The sequence below is a fragment of the Canis lupus genome, chromosome 5, assembly GCF_011100685.1.
Source record: "Canis lupus familiaris isolate Mischka breed German Shepherd chromosome 5, alternate assembly UU_Cfam_GSD_1.0, whole genome shotgun sequence".
Taxonomy (NCBI): domain Eukaryota; kingdom Metazoa; phylum Chordata; class Mammalia; order Carnivora; family Canidae; genus Canis; species Canis lupus.
In genome coordinates this window covers 70,836,259-70,851,077 of record NC_049226.1, presented here as the reverse complement: position 1 = coordinate 70,851,077, position 14,819 = coordinate 70,836,259, and the positions used below count along the sequence as shown (strand labels likewise).

General features: G+C 50.7%; 1 protein-coding gene across 5 annotated transcripts in view; it reads left to right on the top strand.

Moving 5' to 3' along the window:
• CMIP (c-Maf inducing protein) overlaps positions 1 to 14,819 on the top strand; it is a 231,320-nt gene that overhangs the window by 189,884 nt on the left and 26,617 nt on the right. For all 5 annotated transcript variants that reach the window (XM_038538199.1, XM_038538202.1, XM_038538200.1 and 2 more), the window contains 4 exons: positions 806 to 868; positions 3,244 to 3,324; positions 9,168 to 9,271; positions 10,774 to 10,878. In XM_038538199.1, coding sequence (XP_038394127.1) covers positions 806 to 868; positions 3,244 to 3,324; positions 9,168 to 9,271; positions 10,774 to 10,878 — 353 coding nt within the window. The remainder of the gene's footprint in view (positions 1 to 805; positions 869 to 3,243; positions 3,325 to 9,167; positions 9,272 to 10,773; positions 10,879 to 14,819) is intronic.

The window sequence follows — 14,819 nt, the reverse complement described above, 5'->3', positions numbered from 1 at the left end:
GCAATGTCTGGACACATTTCTTTACAGTCATTCACATATTTTATTTGAATCAGAAGTTTAGCAACATCATCACAACAGAGATTATGAAAGGGGAAGAAAAATCAAGAATCAAGCGTCATTTGGGCCCTGGGAGCCTTGTACAGGAATGACAGTGGGAACCAGTAAGACTCGTACAGCTAGCCTGAGAAGGCTTGGTAAGGAACGAACTCAAGGGATGTTACGTATTCTAACCTCCCTTAATATAAAATGACCTGTGTGGAGGCTTTCTGGTTGTCACAACTGGCTGAGAGTTGCTGCCAGCATCTGGCGGGTTGACCACAAGGTCACTGCTCAACCCCCTGTGAGGGATAGGGCCAGCCGACCCTAGGTGGCGACACAGCAAGGCTTGGACAGGCCTCCCTCCCGCTCCTGCAGTGACGCTCCCTGCCCCGCTTTCCAGGCAGAAACTCAGGCGTTAGCAAGAGAGGATATAACGTTCTTACAGTTACACTGCAGTCAGCTTCAGAACTAGAACTTGAACCCAGGACTCTGACCCCAGGGCCCAGGGTTATAACCGTTGCACTGTCCTGCCCCGTACCCATGGACTGTTCATCTGAGGGAGATGTGGATGGACAGCAGTGGGTCATGGAGCCCCTCTAGTTACCAACATCATTATAGGTGTGGTATACCTGGAGGGCAGCCCAGAGCTTTTATCAGCTTCTCAGTGGGAGCCATGAGCACAGCCCACCCCCCCACCCCCCCCACCTGGAGATGGTATGGATTCTTTCCTAGAGATTCCAGCTGACATTTGTTCGTTGTCTTTCAGGCAATTGCTCCTTTGCTGGAAAACAACCATCCACCACCAGATCTCTGTGAATTCTTTTGCAAGGTATGGCATTACTGAAATGGGCTATGTCCACAGGAGGCAGCCTGCCTCCCTGTGTGCATGCTGGGGTGGCCTGGCACAATTTGCTAAAAACCCAGGCTTCCCCAACCTGGGTCAGGGCCCTGGACAGAGCCGGAAGGCCAGCCAAGGCAGCACATTCTTAGAGCTACAGCTCTCTCTGTGCCAGGCAGGTGATAAGCAAAGCCCACAGTCCAAACCAGTGGGTCAGGGAGGAACATCGGCTTTTCCTTGGAATATCTTTGTAGCCGTCTTGGGAAAAATTTGTAGCAGATTTTCTGGGTTTCTGACGTCAGAGCCAGTTTATTATTAGCCACGGTTCCTCTGAGCACCGGCTGGCCCACAGTGGGGCACAGCTATGGGGCTTTTCCTGAACAGGGAAAGCAGGCAGGGATGCCAGGTCAGCAGGGAGGAGCCACAGAGCAGGCCATCCACTCCTTTGGACCCAGTGCCAGGCTCCCAGTAGGATTTACATGGAACATGCCCAGGGTACGTTGGGGACCAGTCATCCCTCACTCTGAAAGCACACTTCAGCAGTCCGGGGGCTGAGCCAACATGCAATCCTGTTTTGTTCTTTGCTGTGTGATTTTTTTTTTTTAATGTAATGATTTGATGTCCTTGGAGAGACGCAGAGCCTGGATGTGCTACCCCAGTGCTCTCTGCTCTTGCACTTGCTGACTCACTTCACTGGTGCTCCTTTCCTCCCCGGCTCCTTCCACAGCCACATGCTGTCCTTGCGGGGGGAGGGGTGCATGGTGTAGACTATGTCCACCAGCAAGACGAACACGTGGCACAGCAAAGCAGCTACCTGGGAGACCTGGTGGTTTCTGGAGGAGGGGTGAATGTGGTGCCCTTGGTGCCTCTGCACCCCGCTCAGAGAGCATGCTCTCTCTACGTCAGGGGACAGGAGCTGCAGAGATTACAGAGACAGGGATACATTATCCCCTTTGGCGAGTCTCCCCACCTTTTCCAGCAACCCACAGAGCCGAGGGGGCGCCCAGCCTGCTGGCCCAAAGTGCCCAGGTGCATTCTCAATGTGCGTGTATGGGCATGTGCCTGTGTGTGCCTTCTGGGCCAGGCAGGTGAGCTTTTGAGGTTGTCCCTGCACGTGTCTGCGTGCGTGCAAGAGCGTGTCTGCACAGGCCTGGGGCTTCTGTGCTGAATCGAGGCCCCCTCCTCCTTAGGGGCTTGCTAAAACCAAAGACAACTATAAACGGGCCTTCTTTGCCCCCAGTACTTGGGGGGTGTCATGCCCTGAGCAGGGTGGGGTCAGATAACTCAGCATGTGGGCTCCTGAGAGGCTGGCCAGCTGCTCCCTTCCCTATCACAGCAGGTCATCTCCTCTGTCCGTATTTTGTCCAATTTAATCCACATCTGCTCCTTGTTCCCCTCTCAGGCTGTATGGTCTCCCAGATTTCATGGTTTTCGAACTGTTGTTCTAAAACAATGGATCTTTGTTCAAAGTAAATCACACCTGGGGGTTACTGGTAGCACAGTTTAAAAAGTAGTGATGTAGAAGAAGCCATTGTTTTTGGCATTTCTTGCTAGAACTCTAGTTGGTCCTGAAACAGGAGGCTGCCCTGCCCTTTGGAGGGAGGGGTCCCAGCCTGGGACTGGGGAGCTGCTGTGAGCCTGCAGGCTCTTCATCCTCTTGGGGGTGGTCAGCATCCCAGCATCAGGTATCTCATCCACCAGACGGCCTGCCCAGACGGGAGAGCTCAAGGGGAACAAAGCCGCCCCCACTCAGTCCACCCTGGGCACGCCTGGGCAGCCTCGCCTGCCAGATTTTTCAAAACCAGGATTCTAAGATCTGAGAAAAGTGTATTGCTCTTGGATTTCCCAGGAAAGCCCTGATTTCTAATATTCCAAGTCCTGTGTTCTCATCCAGAGGTTAGAAATTCAGCATCTTTAGGGCAGGGCAGGCTATGTGTTGGCGTGGCCGGGCCTTGTCTGTTCCACCCAAAGGCCTTCAGTTTCAATCTGAAAAACAGAACACCACCCCGATAAAGTACAGAGTACAGTAAAGGTGCATTTGACGGCTCGCAGACTGCTGCCAGCTCATCAAAGCCAGTAGCGGAAAAGCCACAGAACTTCCAGGATTCTGGTGTCTAGGCACTAAACTCCTGGTAATCTCGCACCCAGTTTTCAAGACTCCTCTGTTCAACCGTGCACTCTGAATCTTGGTGCTGCAAAAGGGGTCACTGTAGTAAATACGGTGTTGGAATGGACAGCTACCTGTACCACCTGAAACAGTCTCAGACCTTAAGAGCCACAGACCAAGTCAGGACTTCCAGAGGCCCGATCAGCTCTGGGTGGACCCTGCCAGGCTCGCCACTAACTGTATCCTCCTGTCTCCCCAGCACTGCAGAGAGCGGCCCCGATCCATGGTGGTCATCGAAGTGTTCACCCCCGTGGTCCAGAGAATCCTCAAGCATAACATGGTGAGTTGCCCTGACACCCAGACTGTGAAGCCAGTCTTTCACTTACCCTGGCCTGACAGCCAGGCGCTGGGGTTGGGATTCAATTTAAGTTGGAGTGTTTGTGCAGCCTGTCCTCCTTGGCTATATTTTTTTCTCTTAGACAACAGAAAGAATCTTTTCACAGTAAAAATAACAAAAATAGCATGGCTGGGGAGAAAAGAAGTTTCCCATGTGTCGAGTCACAAGTAATGTCTACAGACACTCTGCCCTAACGTCTTCAGTAGGGGCTGTCCATAGCATGTCCTTCTAGAGGCAAAAGCTGGAAAGGGCGAGAAGAGTGACTGTAGCATGGAGAAACCTGACAGTCACAACCGTGGCTGGCCGGTCACAGTCATCAGCAGCGGTGACGAGTCATATGAGGGCAGGGACCCTGATACAGTGTAAGGAGAAGAGCACTAGACCTCTGGGGGCTGCTTCTCTCAAACCCACAGGTCCCATCTAATCCTGAGAAAAACATTTGACCAGTCCCCATTGAGGGACATTCTACAGAATACCTGGCCAGCACTGCTCAAAACTGTCCAGGCCATCGAGAACAAGAAAAGTCTAAGAAACTGTCACAGCCCTCAGGTACTTAAGGCGATATGATGACTGCATATAGCGGAGTGTCCTGAGTGGGATCCTGGAACCAAAACAAGACATCAGGGGAAACAGAGGCAATCTGAATACAGTATAGACTGGACCGTATAGACTCTCAGTCCAGGGACAGCAGCAAATATCATGCTTTCTCCATGCTACATGTGGGGATACTGAGGCTTGGCAGAGTCCACTCACTGGCCCCACAGGCCACAGCTAGGAGGGAGAATAACTAACATCTGCTCACAGATATTTATTGAGCACCTGCTTAGAGCCAGACACAGTGTGACACTCCAGCATATTACATTATTTGACCCTTATGAAAGCCCATATTTGACCCTTATGAAAGCCCTCCTTTCACGGATGAGGTGCCTAGGACCCAGAAAGGCTCCATAGGTCACTCAGGGAACCCATAAGCAGCCATGAGTGCTCCTGAGGAGTGCTGAGGAGCAACAGTCGAAAGCAGGACCAGTATTCCAACGTGCCCTACCAAGCCAGCTACCAGCCTGGACCCAAGTCACCTGGGTGCCGTGTGACTGTGGCACAAGTTGGGGTACTGAATCTGGTGTGGGGTGTTTATGGCTACTGCCCCCCTGCCCTGTCAAGATTCAGCATGTGAAAACAACAGTGTCTCCACACCAGTCCCCTAACCCCAATCCAGATGGAAGTGTGTGACACGTGTGCTCCTTTTCCCCATCCCACACTCATGGCAGACATCGGCAATCGATTGCAGCACTCTTCCTGTAGAGCCCAGAGATAGCTTCAGATCTGTCTCAACACAGCATTCCAGGCAGCCCCTAGTAATTGAATGGTGCTAGTACCATATGGATTCTATTTACCATCCTCTGCCCTGAGCAGTCACACACTGTAATTGAATTGCTGCTTATTTCTGAGATCCTCCTTGATTTGAGATAAACACATTTCTAGTTTTCTGAGCACAGGGGAGAGGAATACTCCATCCAGTTCTTTCTCCAGGACTAACAAAGAAACTCCCCGTGGTGGTGATGTGGAGTGTGAATTTGTGCCCTAATTTGGGCTTTTGTGGTTTCAGGGACACTCTCTGGCTTCAGGCTGCTGCGAGGAAAAGATTTCTGATTATTAACTTTAAAATCACTATGAGCATGGTGTGAGGTGAAGGCTGTACCCTTTCAGAGTCTAGAGGAGAAATCTCAGAGTTTTTTTTCCACTTTTTTCCGCAAAGGACTTTTCTATCAGGACTTGTTAATGGCAGAGCCTCACCCCCCAGGGTATATTTGTCTGGGCCCATGCCTCCTCTAGCACTTACACAGTTTTGCATATTCCATGGTCATCGGTAGGCTGGTTAATAAGGCTTCTCTTGGGAAGCGGGGGAGGGGGGTTGACTTCCAAGGGAAAAAAGTCAAAATTCAGGCAGCCTCCCACAGCTTAACCGTACAACATCTCCCTTATATTTGGTTAGTTTTATGGGCCTAGAGTGTTGACCACATAATAATTTTCTGGATAAAATTCAGAACAGCTTTAGGGCAAATCCAGAATTTATAGCATCTGTTGTGGCCTGGCAGAGATCAGGGACCTTCAGGCATGAATCCTCACTTCACTTTTGAAGAACTCCCCAAATGATCCTCTGCGTCTAGGGATGTGATAAAGTTTCACCGTCCCATTTTGCTCTTGGTGTCTACTAATTACATGCTATGAACTCTAGTAGAAGAGAACTGTAGATAGGATAGAGGGGGATTAGTCTCTTCTGCAGAAGAACAGATGTATGTGAAGCAGTGATGGTGGCTTCTGCTAGGCATGGGAAGCATGGCAGATCTTTGGTGAAGCTCATCTGATGCCCCCTACAGCTTATTACCGGCCACAGGCCAGATGCACTGTTTTGAGCTGGAGCTCTCAGCTGGCGTAAGGAGTCTAGTGACTGGCTAATGGGTGTGCCTACCCTGCCACAAGCCACATGACTGTCAGCATCACACGAGCAGTAACTTCTCTTCACCCCATGGGCACTGTTCCTCATTAAGGAGTCACTTAAACATTTGGAAGAATGGAGGAAATCATACACCACAAAGGCATTCTGGGATTTCAGAGCTTCCCTTTTCCTCAAGAGTGCTTCTTTTGCAAATATATCATGTGTCCCACTTCATAGATGAGTACATTGAATCTTAGAGAAGAGCCTTAGAGAGTGTGACTCAACAGGACTGAAATAAAAATTAGATACCAAAGGGAAGCAGTCCTCTAGAATGTTCTCCTGGAGATTCTAAACAGTTTGTTCAACTGTATTCTCAAGAATGACCGTGGTCCCTGTGCCCACATGCCACTCACTGGAATGTTGTTGTAGCAAGGGACGCAAGAAGATGTGGCTGTGGTTCCTTGTAGAGCACTGGATGATCTGACTCCCTACTTTCTTTCCATGAGGAGCATTTTTAGCTTTTCCAAAGAAGTAAAATGTTTCTCACCCACATGTCAAAAGGCCATCAGACCCATCTATAATATTCATTTCCAAGAAAGTGACCTTGACTATCTGGAAATCTAATAGCAAAGATAAAGATGGTTATCTTTAGCAGGGTTGAATTGAAACAGTTTTCATGGACTCCTAAACCCTTGAAAGTGGAAGAGGGCCTAGAAATCCATGGTTACATCCCTCACTCCATGACACAGATGATGAGGCCCCAAGAGGACCACATGGCTTTCCTGTCACCCTTTTCCAGGGCACTAGGGGATTTGACATGTCTTCCTCCTTTGGAAGCACCATCAATCAAGTTTTAGTCTTCTCTTATGCAAGAGGCTTCATCTAGCCTCGTGCTCTGTGTACATACGTGTGAGTATGTGTGTTTGTGTGGGTGTGTATGTGTGCGCACACATGTACATATATTCCTCCTGGGCTTTCCCATTGGCTTATGCTGCCCTCTGTCTGTAAGGGCAGGATTCCCTGTTAGGGAGAATGGAAGCAGATGAGCCCCCTCGTTGTCTTGGGGTCCCCCATTCAGCCTCTTGACTCCACGGGAAGAAGCACCCAGCCGCTCTGGAAACTTGCTCCTCTGAGCTGACAGGAGGGCATGAGAGAGATGTGTTCTACCCAGAGCTTCCATGAGGCCCTGCACACAGTCACTTAGATCCATGAAGAAAGTCTCCACTGTTTTATTTTAAATTGGAATGCTGATCCAGTTGCTTTTTATTGGGTTCCACTTTGTGGGGGCAGGAGGGCAGATGAGTTTGGAGATGTGACCCTCCCCTCTGATGTTGTGCTGGTCACCATCCTCACCACACTGACCTGTGCCTCCTGACTGTTCAAACCCCAGCCCCGGGTTTAGATGTCCACAAGCAGAACTGCCTTCCCTGAGGTCCTGGCACCTCCAGGCCCCTCCCCGTGAATATGGAGGTGGATACAGGCTCCTCTCCTGACAAGTCCCTGAGCCAACAGCCACCATGTGTCTCTTCACTCTCAGTTGAACTCTGTCACCTGCCCCAGTCATGCGCTGGGGAAGCTAAGAAAACAATGTCCACCAGTGCTGCTCATTGGAGTAGGCGGGTGTCTCTGTCCTTGTTCAGTGCCCCCAAATTAGGCATCAGCTGAGGTGAGATGTAGGGCCTCAGTTGAGCTGGTGGATGGAGACATCCTCAGCCCTGAGGCCTGGGGCCTTTCCCTAACGTTGAGCAGATTTACCCTCCCCTCCCTCCTCTTGCATCCTTTTTCCCACAGACCCATAGGCATACCTCCCTCCCCAGCCACTCACTGTCCAGAACACACACCTCCCTTCCAGGCCATGAGCATCACACACACGTACACAAACATGTCTCTCACACAGACACACCTCTTCCCACACTCCATGTCTCTCACACATACCCTCCCACACCCCACATCTCTCTCACACACACATGTCCTCCCACTCCCGATCTCTCTCACACACACCTCCTCTCACACCCCACATCTCTCACACACCTCCTCCCACACCCGTGTCTCTCACACAGACACACCTCTTCCCACACTCCATGTCTCTCACACATACCCTCCCACACCCCATGTCTCTCACATGCACGCATGTCCTCCCACACACCACTGTCTCTCATACACACCTCCTCCCACATGCCATGTCTCTCACACACACCTCCTCCCACACCCCATATCTCACACACACCCTTTCACACCCCACATCTCTCTCACACACACACCATCACCTGTCCAGCCAGCCTTTTTCAAGTTTGTCCATCTGTCTCTGATCCTCCTTTTTGATTCCATGTGAGGGTAGCTTTTTCTACAACCAAAAGGACAAGGTCATCAAATGTTCCTTAGGTATTTTCTGGAACCCAGTGGGGGCTGGGGTCAGCCTAGAGCAAGAGGAAGCCATCAGGGATGCCTAGGTGGCTCAGCGCCCAGGTTGAGCGCCTGCCCCTGGTTCAGGGCATGACCCTGCAGTCTCAAGATCGAGTCCCACATCAGGCTCCCTGCCTGGACCCTGCTTCTCCCTCTGCCTATATCTCTGCCTCTCTCTCCCTGTGTCTTTCATAAATAAATAAATAAAATCTTTAAAAAAAAAAAAAAAAAGGGAGCCATCTGAAGAGCCCATAACTGGAAACCATCTTCACCTGGGACCATGTCTGGTTCTTGGACCTCCCTCTTGCCCTCTTGCTCAGGAGAAGGAACAGGCATCTTTTCATTGATGATGTTTGGGGACGCCCAGATGTACGTTTGTCCAGGGCTACCTTTATCTCCTCCATACCCCCAGGAAGTCCCACAGCCTTCCTCCCAGGTTGGGCATCTCCTGACTGACGTGCTGAGTGGCCTCAGATAAGAGCTCACAGAGAGCAGGGGGCCCAGAAACTCTGAGGGGGCTACAAAAGGAGAGTCTGCAGCTTCCCCAGGTACTGTGGGAGCCCCAGCTTACCATCTGCAGGCCCCCTCACCACGTTGCAGAAGAGAAGCCCCAGCGGGCCTGGTTTCTGAACATGGCTATGTGGCAGGTGGACCCCTGGGGGCATTGGTGCCATGCCAGTGAGTTTGCTACGAGTGCCAGAAAACTCTTCGGGATCAGGACATTTTCTGAGCTCCAGGGCAGCCATCAAAGGGTATGAGCAAGAGTGTGACGAGGCCAGTTTCTTGAAATAAAAAAAATGTGTGCTTTCTAGAAAGAAGAGCTGGCTGGCAACACCACTGTTGCCTTCCACACCAACAGTTGTGAGCAGAGCCAGGTCCCACTGCCCCTTCTGAGATCCTGACCTTTGCAGCAGGTCCCAGCTCCTCCCTTCTGCTCTCTCTGTAGGACTTTGGGAAGTGCCCACGGCTGAGGCTGTTTACTCAGGAGTACATCCTCGCCTTAAATGAGCTCAACGCGGGGATGGAAGTGGTGAAGAAGTTCATTCAGAGGTGGGTATCCCAGCTGGACCCCCTCCCCACCTTGCCTGCCAGCCAGCTCTCCTCTTGCTCCTTTAATGCCTGGAGAGAAGCTGCTTGTATTCAAAGGTTCCGAGCATCTCATCTTCCAGGGGGATCACCCGGGTCCTCCCAACCACATGTGCTCTGAGCCACTTCCTAGCTGTGTGACATTGAGCTGGTTGCTGTACCTCTCCGGTCCTGTTTGCTCCACTATCCCCGGGGTGGTTGTATAATGAAATAAGTCGATACCTGAGGAAGCCCCCAGCACAGTACCTGACACGTAGTAGGAACTCAGGAATTCGTACCAGTCCTAAATAATATTGTTTCCGTGGGTCCCAGCCCTCTCCTTTACAAGTAGCAAGTGTGTCAGGAGACAATCCCTCACTGGCCCTGGAGAGTCATCACTAAGAGCTTGAATAGCTCCCTTCCAAACTTGGGCAAGAGGAAGCCAGATATTCTGGTTCTTACTCACTTACGGTGTTTTTTAGCAGAGGGGTTGCTTTTTCTTGGATTTTTAAATTTTCTCTCTGTGCCTCCATCTCCTTATCTGGAAAATGAGAACCCCAGTACTCACTTCATCCCGTTAATGTGCACGTTCAGTGAACTGGTACCCATAAATACTAGGAACTGTGTGAGCGCGAGGCAGATGTCAGCGATCATTGTCATGACTCTTCTCATTTTTTAAGAAAATCAAAATAGCCTGTTTAAATTGGTTTTGAAGCTACGTGTTTCCTAAAAATACTCACCTAGAACTCAAAAAGTATTTCTAAATCCCAAAGAAGTATCCCTCCACTGGAGTGTAGGTGACTTCAGGTCCTTTTAAAGTACCCAGTTACGGTTTGTAAAATTTTTTCAGGCTAGGCTTCTCTTATCCCCAGTGGCCACAGTGATTTTCCAGGAGTGTTTGATATTATTCTCAACCTCCACATAGCCCGGGAATAGCAGTATTGGCCTCATTCTACAGATCAGAAAACTGAGGCACAGAGAGAGCCATAATAAAGAACACCTGGCTTTAAGGGCAGACTTAGCAAATGTGTCCCAGGCTCCATGCTGGGCCAGAGTGACCATAATAATCTTTTCTTTCAAATAAGGCCACTTTTGAGACTGAAATGTGGTACTACGAATTATTATTCCAAAACCCCTAGGTGTAAATATGACTGTCCCAGCACATGTGACTACCGTATGCTGAGTGTTTCCATGAACTGGGGTCCTAGTTATAACCCACTGAGGAGGGGCCATGTTCCCCTTTTATAGCTGAGCAAACTGAGAATGGACTTGAACCAGGCACGTGGATCGAAAACCTGCAGCCTGGAGCTTGGCTCTCCACTAACTGCCCGTGGCAGAGCCAGGACCCAGATCCTGGTACTGCTGGATCCCCAGCAAAGAGCTTGGTGCGCCCCCTACCCTGACAGGTGCTGCAGCCTGCCCCACCTCCCCACACAGGCACCACTGTTGTAGCTGGCCTGCTCACCCTGTCCTCTGCTCTCTTCCAGCATGCACGGCCCCACGGGGCACTGCCCCCACCCCCGGGTCCTGCCCAACCTGGTGGCCGTGTGCCTGGCTGCCATCTATTCCTGCTACGAAGAGTTCATCAACAGGTCAGTTGCTGCTGCCACCAGGAGAGCCTGCGTGGGGGCTGCCACCACCTCGGGATGGGGACAGTGAAGGGCCAAGTCACTGGCGAGGGAGGCTTGTACCAGGTCAGAGAGTGGCGTTCGCTGGGACTGCCTCAAGTGTGTTTGCCAATCCTGAGTGCCCCTTGATTCCCAGCCCAGAACCTAGGGATGTTACTGGAAAAGCAAACACTGTGAATCAACACTGGCAACTGTGAGGCTGTTGTGTTGACTTGGCTTCAGGAACAAGTGTTTTATTCTGAAGATTTCTCATCACCTGGCACACAGTGTGTGCCACATTGGGCCTTGTGTGAGAGCGAGAACGTGTGCACACAGGTGCAGGTGTGGGGGGGGTTGTGAGTGATGTCCATGCGTGTGAATGTGTGGGTGTCTGTGCACAAGGGCTGGCAGTAGGTTGCTCCCTTTCCACCTTGTCTTTGTCAGCACAGGATTTTATTTTGCCCGTGGTGTGCATGTATCTCTTGAGTGCCCATGTGTCAGGCAGGGTTTTAGGGGCTACTGGGGGAGATAACCTACAATACGCAGGATTGAGTCGGAGAAAGGCTGAGAAAACAATAAAATGGAACCAGATGGTAGAGAGCGACCAGAAAAGGGCATGGCAGGGCCATGGCCTTGGGTCTTCCGGGGCTTGGGTGCAAGCAGCTTATTAGAGAAGTAACCCTAGGAAGCTCTGGGAGGGGACCCAAGAAAGGAGGACAGCCAGTAAAGTCTGATGACCACTGCAGACACCTGTGCATTCCCCACTGGGACCTCCCCGGAGACTGTGTACAACACGTCTGAGTCATTCCCCTGAGGTAGTTACCTGCCAGCTTCTATTCTGTTCTGACTGAGGTTCACTCCTGGGATGCAGAGTGACGCAGATGCCACTAGTTTCTGTAGAACTTTATACAGTGACCTCTGGGGCCATTAGGATATGATGTGTGGGACCAGGTGGCATCTGCTGTAGCTCTTCTATCCAGTTGTTCAAGTGGTACATTGCACAACTCCCAGAGACTAAAATGTGTATAGCTGGAGCTGGGAGCATAGCAGGAGTATATTTCAGTCCTTAGAGAGAAGGCAGTAGAGCATTCTGAGACACGGAAAATCTACAAATGAGACCTCTGAAACAAACACTGTACTTTGAAGTCTTGGGGAAGGGGCCACAAAAACTTATTCAGGGCATATTTTCTTAGGACTTGAAAAGGATGGATTACTGTTTTTAACGTCCTTAGCCCTAGGTCCTGATACTTGAAGTGGGCCTGTCCAATCTTGACTCATTTCCCTGTTCACAAAGAGGTGATAGTACCCCTGGGGCCAGAACATGAAGATGTCATGCAGTTCATTCACAAGTGCCTGTTCTATGTCCTACAGCATGTTATATTAAAAGCAAAATAAATGAAAAAAAAAAGAAAAGGAAAGAAAAGAAAGAAAGAAGAATGTCAGAGGGTGGCACATGGCTGGTACAACCATCCCAGCATCCCTTGTATACAGTCATTGTCTTTGGCCTCCTACACTGAAGCTCTGCAGCCAGCCTGCATGCACTACTAACGCAGGCCACCTTGGGAAGCAGGAAAACCATTGGAGAGTCACACACTCTTAGACTCCTTTTCTTCCAGAGGCCTGTGACACATCTCGGCCTCCCAGGGCCCACTTGGTGGACACCTGGCCTGAGAATGGGAGGGGGCAGGAGCAGTAGCACGATACAGCACCTCCCAGAATGCTCCCACTAAGTCCTCAAAGCCCTGCCAGGTGCCCTGCAGCAGGCTTCCCTAACTCAGGAGCAGGAAACAGAACACAGGAAATCCCTCTCCCGACACCCATCCCAGGAGAGGGGCAGGGGTGGAAAGGACCAGAATTAGGAACTGCACACACTACTGCACGTATAGAGGACCGGGGCGGCAGCAACCGACTCTTGTCCATCTCATCCTCTCAGCCCTAATGTGGTGACAGCTCTTGTGCCAGGCGCGGAAGGCACAAAGGTGAACCAGCTAGATGGAGCCCTTGCCCACCCAGAACGGACAGCATAGCAGGAGATGGAGGAGGAGGGAGGGAGCAAGCAAGCAGTTTTATAGTATGTGTTGGTCAGGGCTGTGAGGGTGGAAGCCAGACGCATCATTAACGTGGTCTGTGTCTGAGAGTCTCAACCCTGGCAGCCTGTCAGCTGGGAAGGGTTGACAAAATCAGAACATATGCTAAGCACGCACATACCCTGTGACCCAGCTGCTCATAGCTTTTGCTGTATTCATCAGAAGACACGTGCAGGAATGTTCTAACAGCGTTATTTGTAACAGCCCCTAACGAAAATCTGCCTCAACTCCAATGTCCTGCAACAGTAGAATGGATGGGTAGTTGGTGTCCGTTCACACAAAGGGATGCTATAGCACAGCAAGAATGGATAAACCAGAACAATCAGCAAACCGTGAATAAATCTCCCAAATGCAGAATTGGGCAACAGAAGCCAGACCCAAAAGATACATACAGTGTGTTTCTTCTTCCTGGAATTTCAGAATAAGAAAAGGAATATGTGGTGGTAGAGGGCAGAGAATGGCCACCTTTGGGATGGGGAGGTAGGTAGAAGGGCATGAGAGAAGCCTCTGGGTTTCTAGAAATGTTTTCCACCTCGATCTAGGTGAGGGGTTCTCAACTGGGAGCAATTTTGACCTCCAAGGGGCACCTGACAGTATCCGGAAGCCTTTTGGGTTGCCACAACTTGGGCAGGAGGAGGGGTGCTGCTGGCATCCAGCGGGCGGAAGTCAGGACTGCTGCTAAACATGCTGCCGTGTGCATGGGAGCCCCCCGCAGAAACTGACCTGGCCCTCCATGTCCATAGTGCCAGGGTGGAGGAATCCTGACCTGGTGGCTACGTTTTACACAAGGGGATGTGTAAAAGTTCACGAAGCTCTGCACCTGAGATGGAAGTATGTGACCATGAGTTTAAATTCCAGCCAGGGTGTACTAGAACCTTACAGGCATTCGGAAGCATAGCACTTCCCAATTCCATGGTCAGTGATGGCACCTTGAGAGTTTGGGTCCAGTCATGGTAGTATTCTCACCGAGGACACTGGCAAATACTACAGTCAGGCTCTTTTTTCCTGGTGAGTTATTTACATCAGCGTAACACTGGTCATATTCTAAAAAAAGAAAAAAAGGAGTGCCTGGGCCCCATCCTCCATAAATCTAATTTAAACGAGATAGCCCCAGTTTTGTTTTGTTTTTGTTGTTAAAAACAACAAACAGTTTGTTTGCTGTTTTTTAATTTTAAGCTTCCCAGGCAAACTGAGTATGTGGCCAGAGTTGAGAACTCCTGCTCTGGGGGGAGGTGAGGAAGGGATCCTTCAGGGAGGTAAAACCTCTCTAAGTTGAGAGTTCCTGCCTGTCGGCAAGGCGAGAGGCAGAACAAGTGATCCGGGCAGAGAAAACAGCACGTGCCAAGGCCCAGCAGTGCAGATGGGGTTGGCATTAGTCACCTTTTCCATCTGTGGTCCTTATGTACCTGCCTCAGAATCCTCAGGCTCCTTCTTTAAAATGCAGATGGGACACAGGATTTCCTGGATAGGCCCAGGAATTCGATTTCTGTGCAAAGTCCACAAGTGATCTGCTCCTGGATAAAGGCCACTGTAGGGGAGGCAGGGAGGGGAACAGTGTCACAGAGAGAGCAGAGAGAGAAAGAGAAGCAAAGATGAAGTTGGAGAGGACAGCAGCCAGGCCAGGCCTCCAGCTTCCTGTGCTGAGCAGCTCCTGGGGGTGACATTAAAATGCAGATTCAAGATTCAGCAGGTCTGCTGGGGAAGCCTGAGACTCTGCTTGTCTAGCAGCCTCCCTGTAATACCACTGCTGCTGCGCCTGCTGCTTGGGGACCACGCTTTGAGTGGCAGCGCTGGCCCTGTGTTTCAGTTGTGGAGTGTTCGTTCTGAGAGCATTGGGGT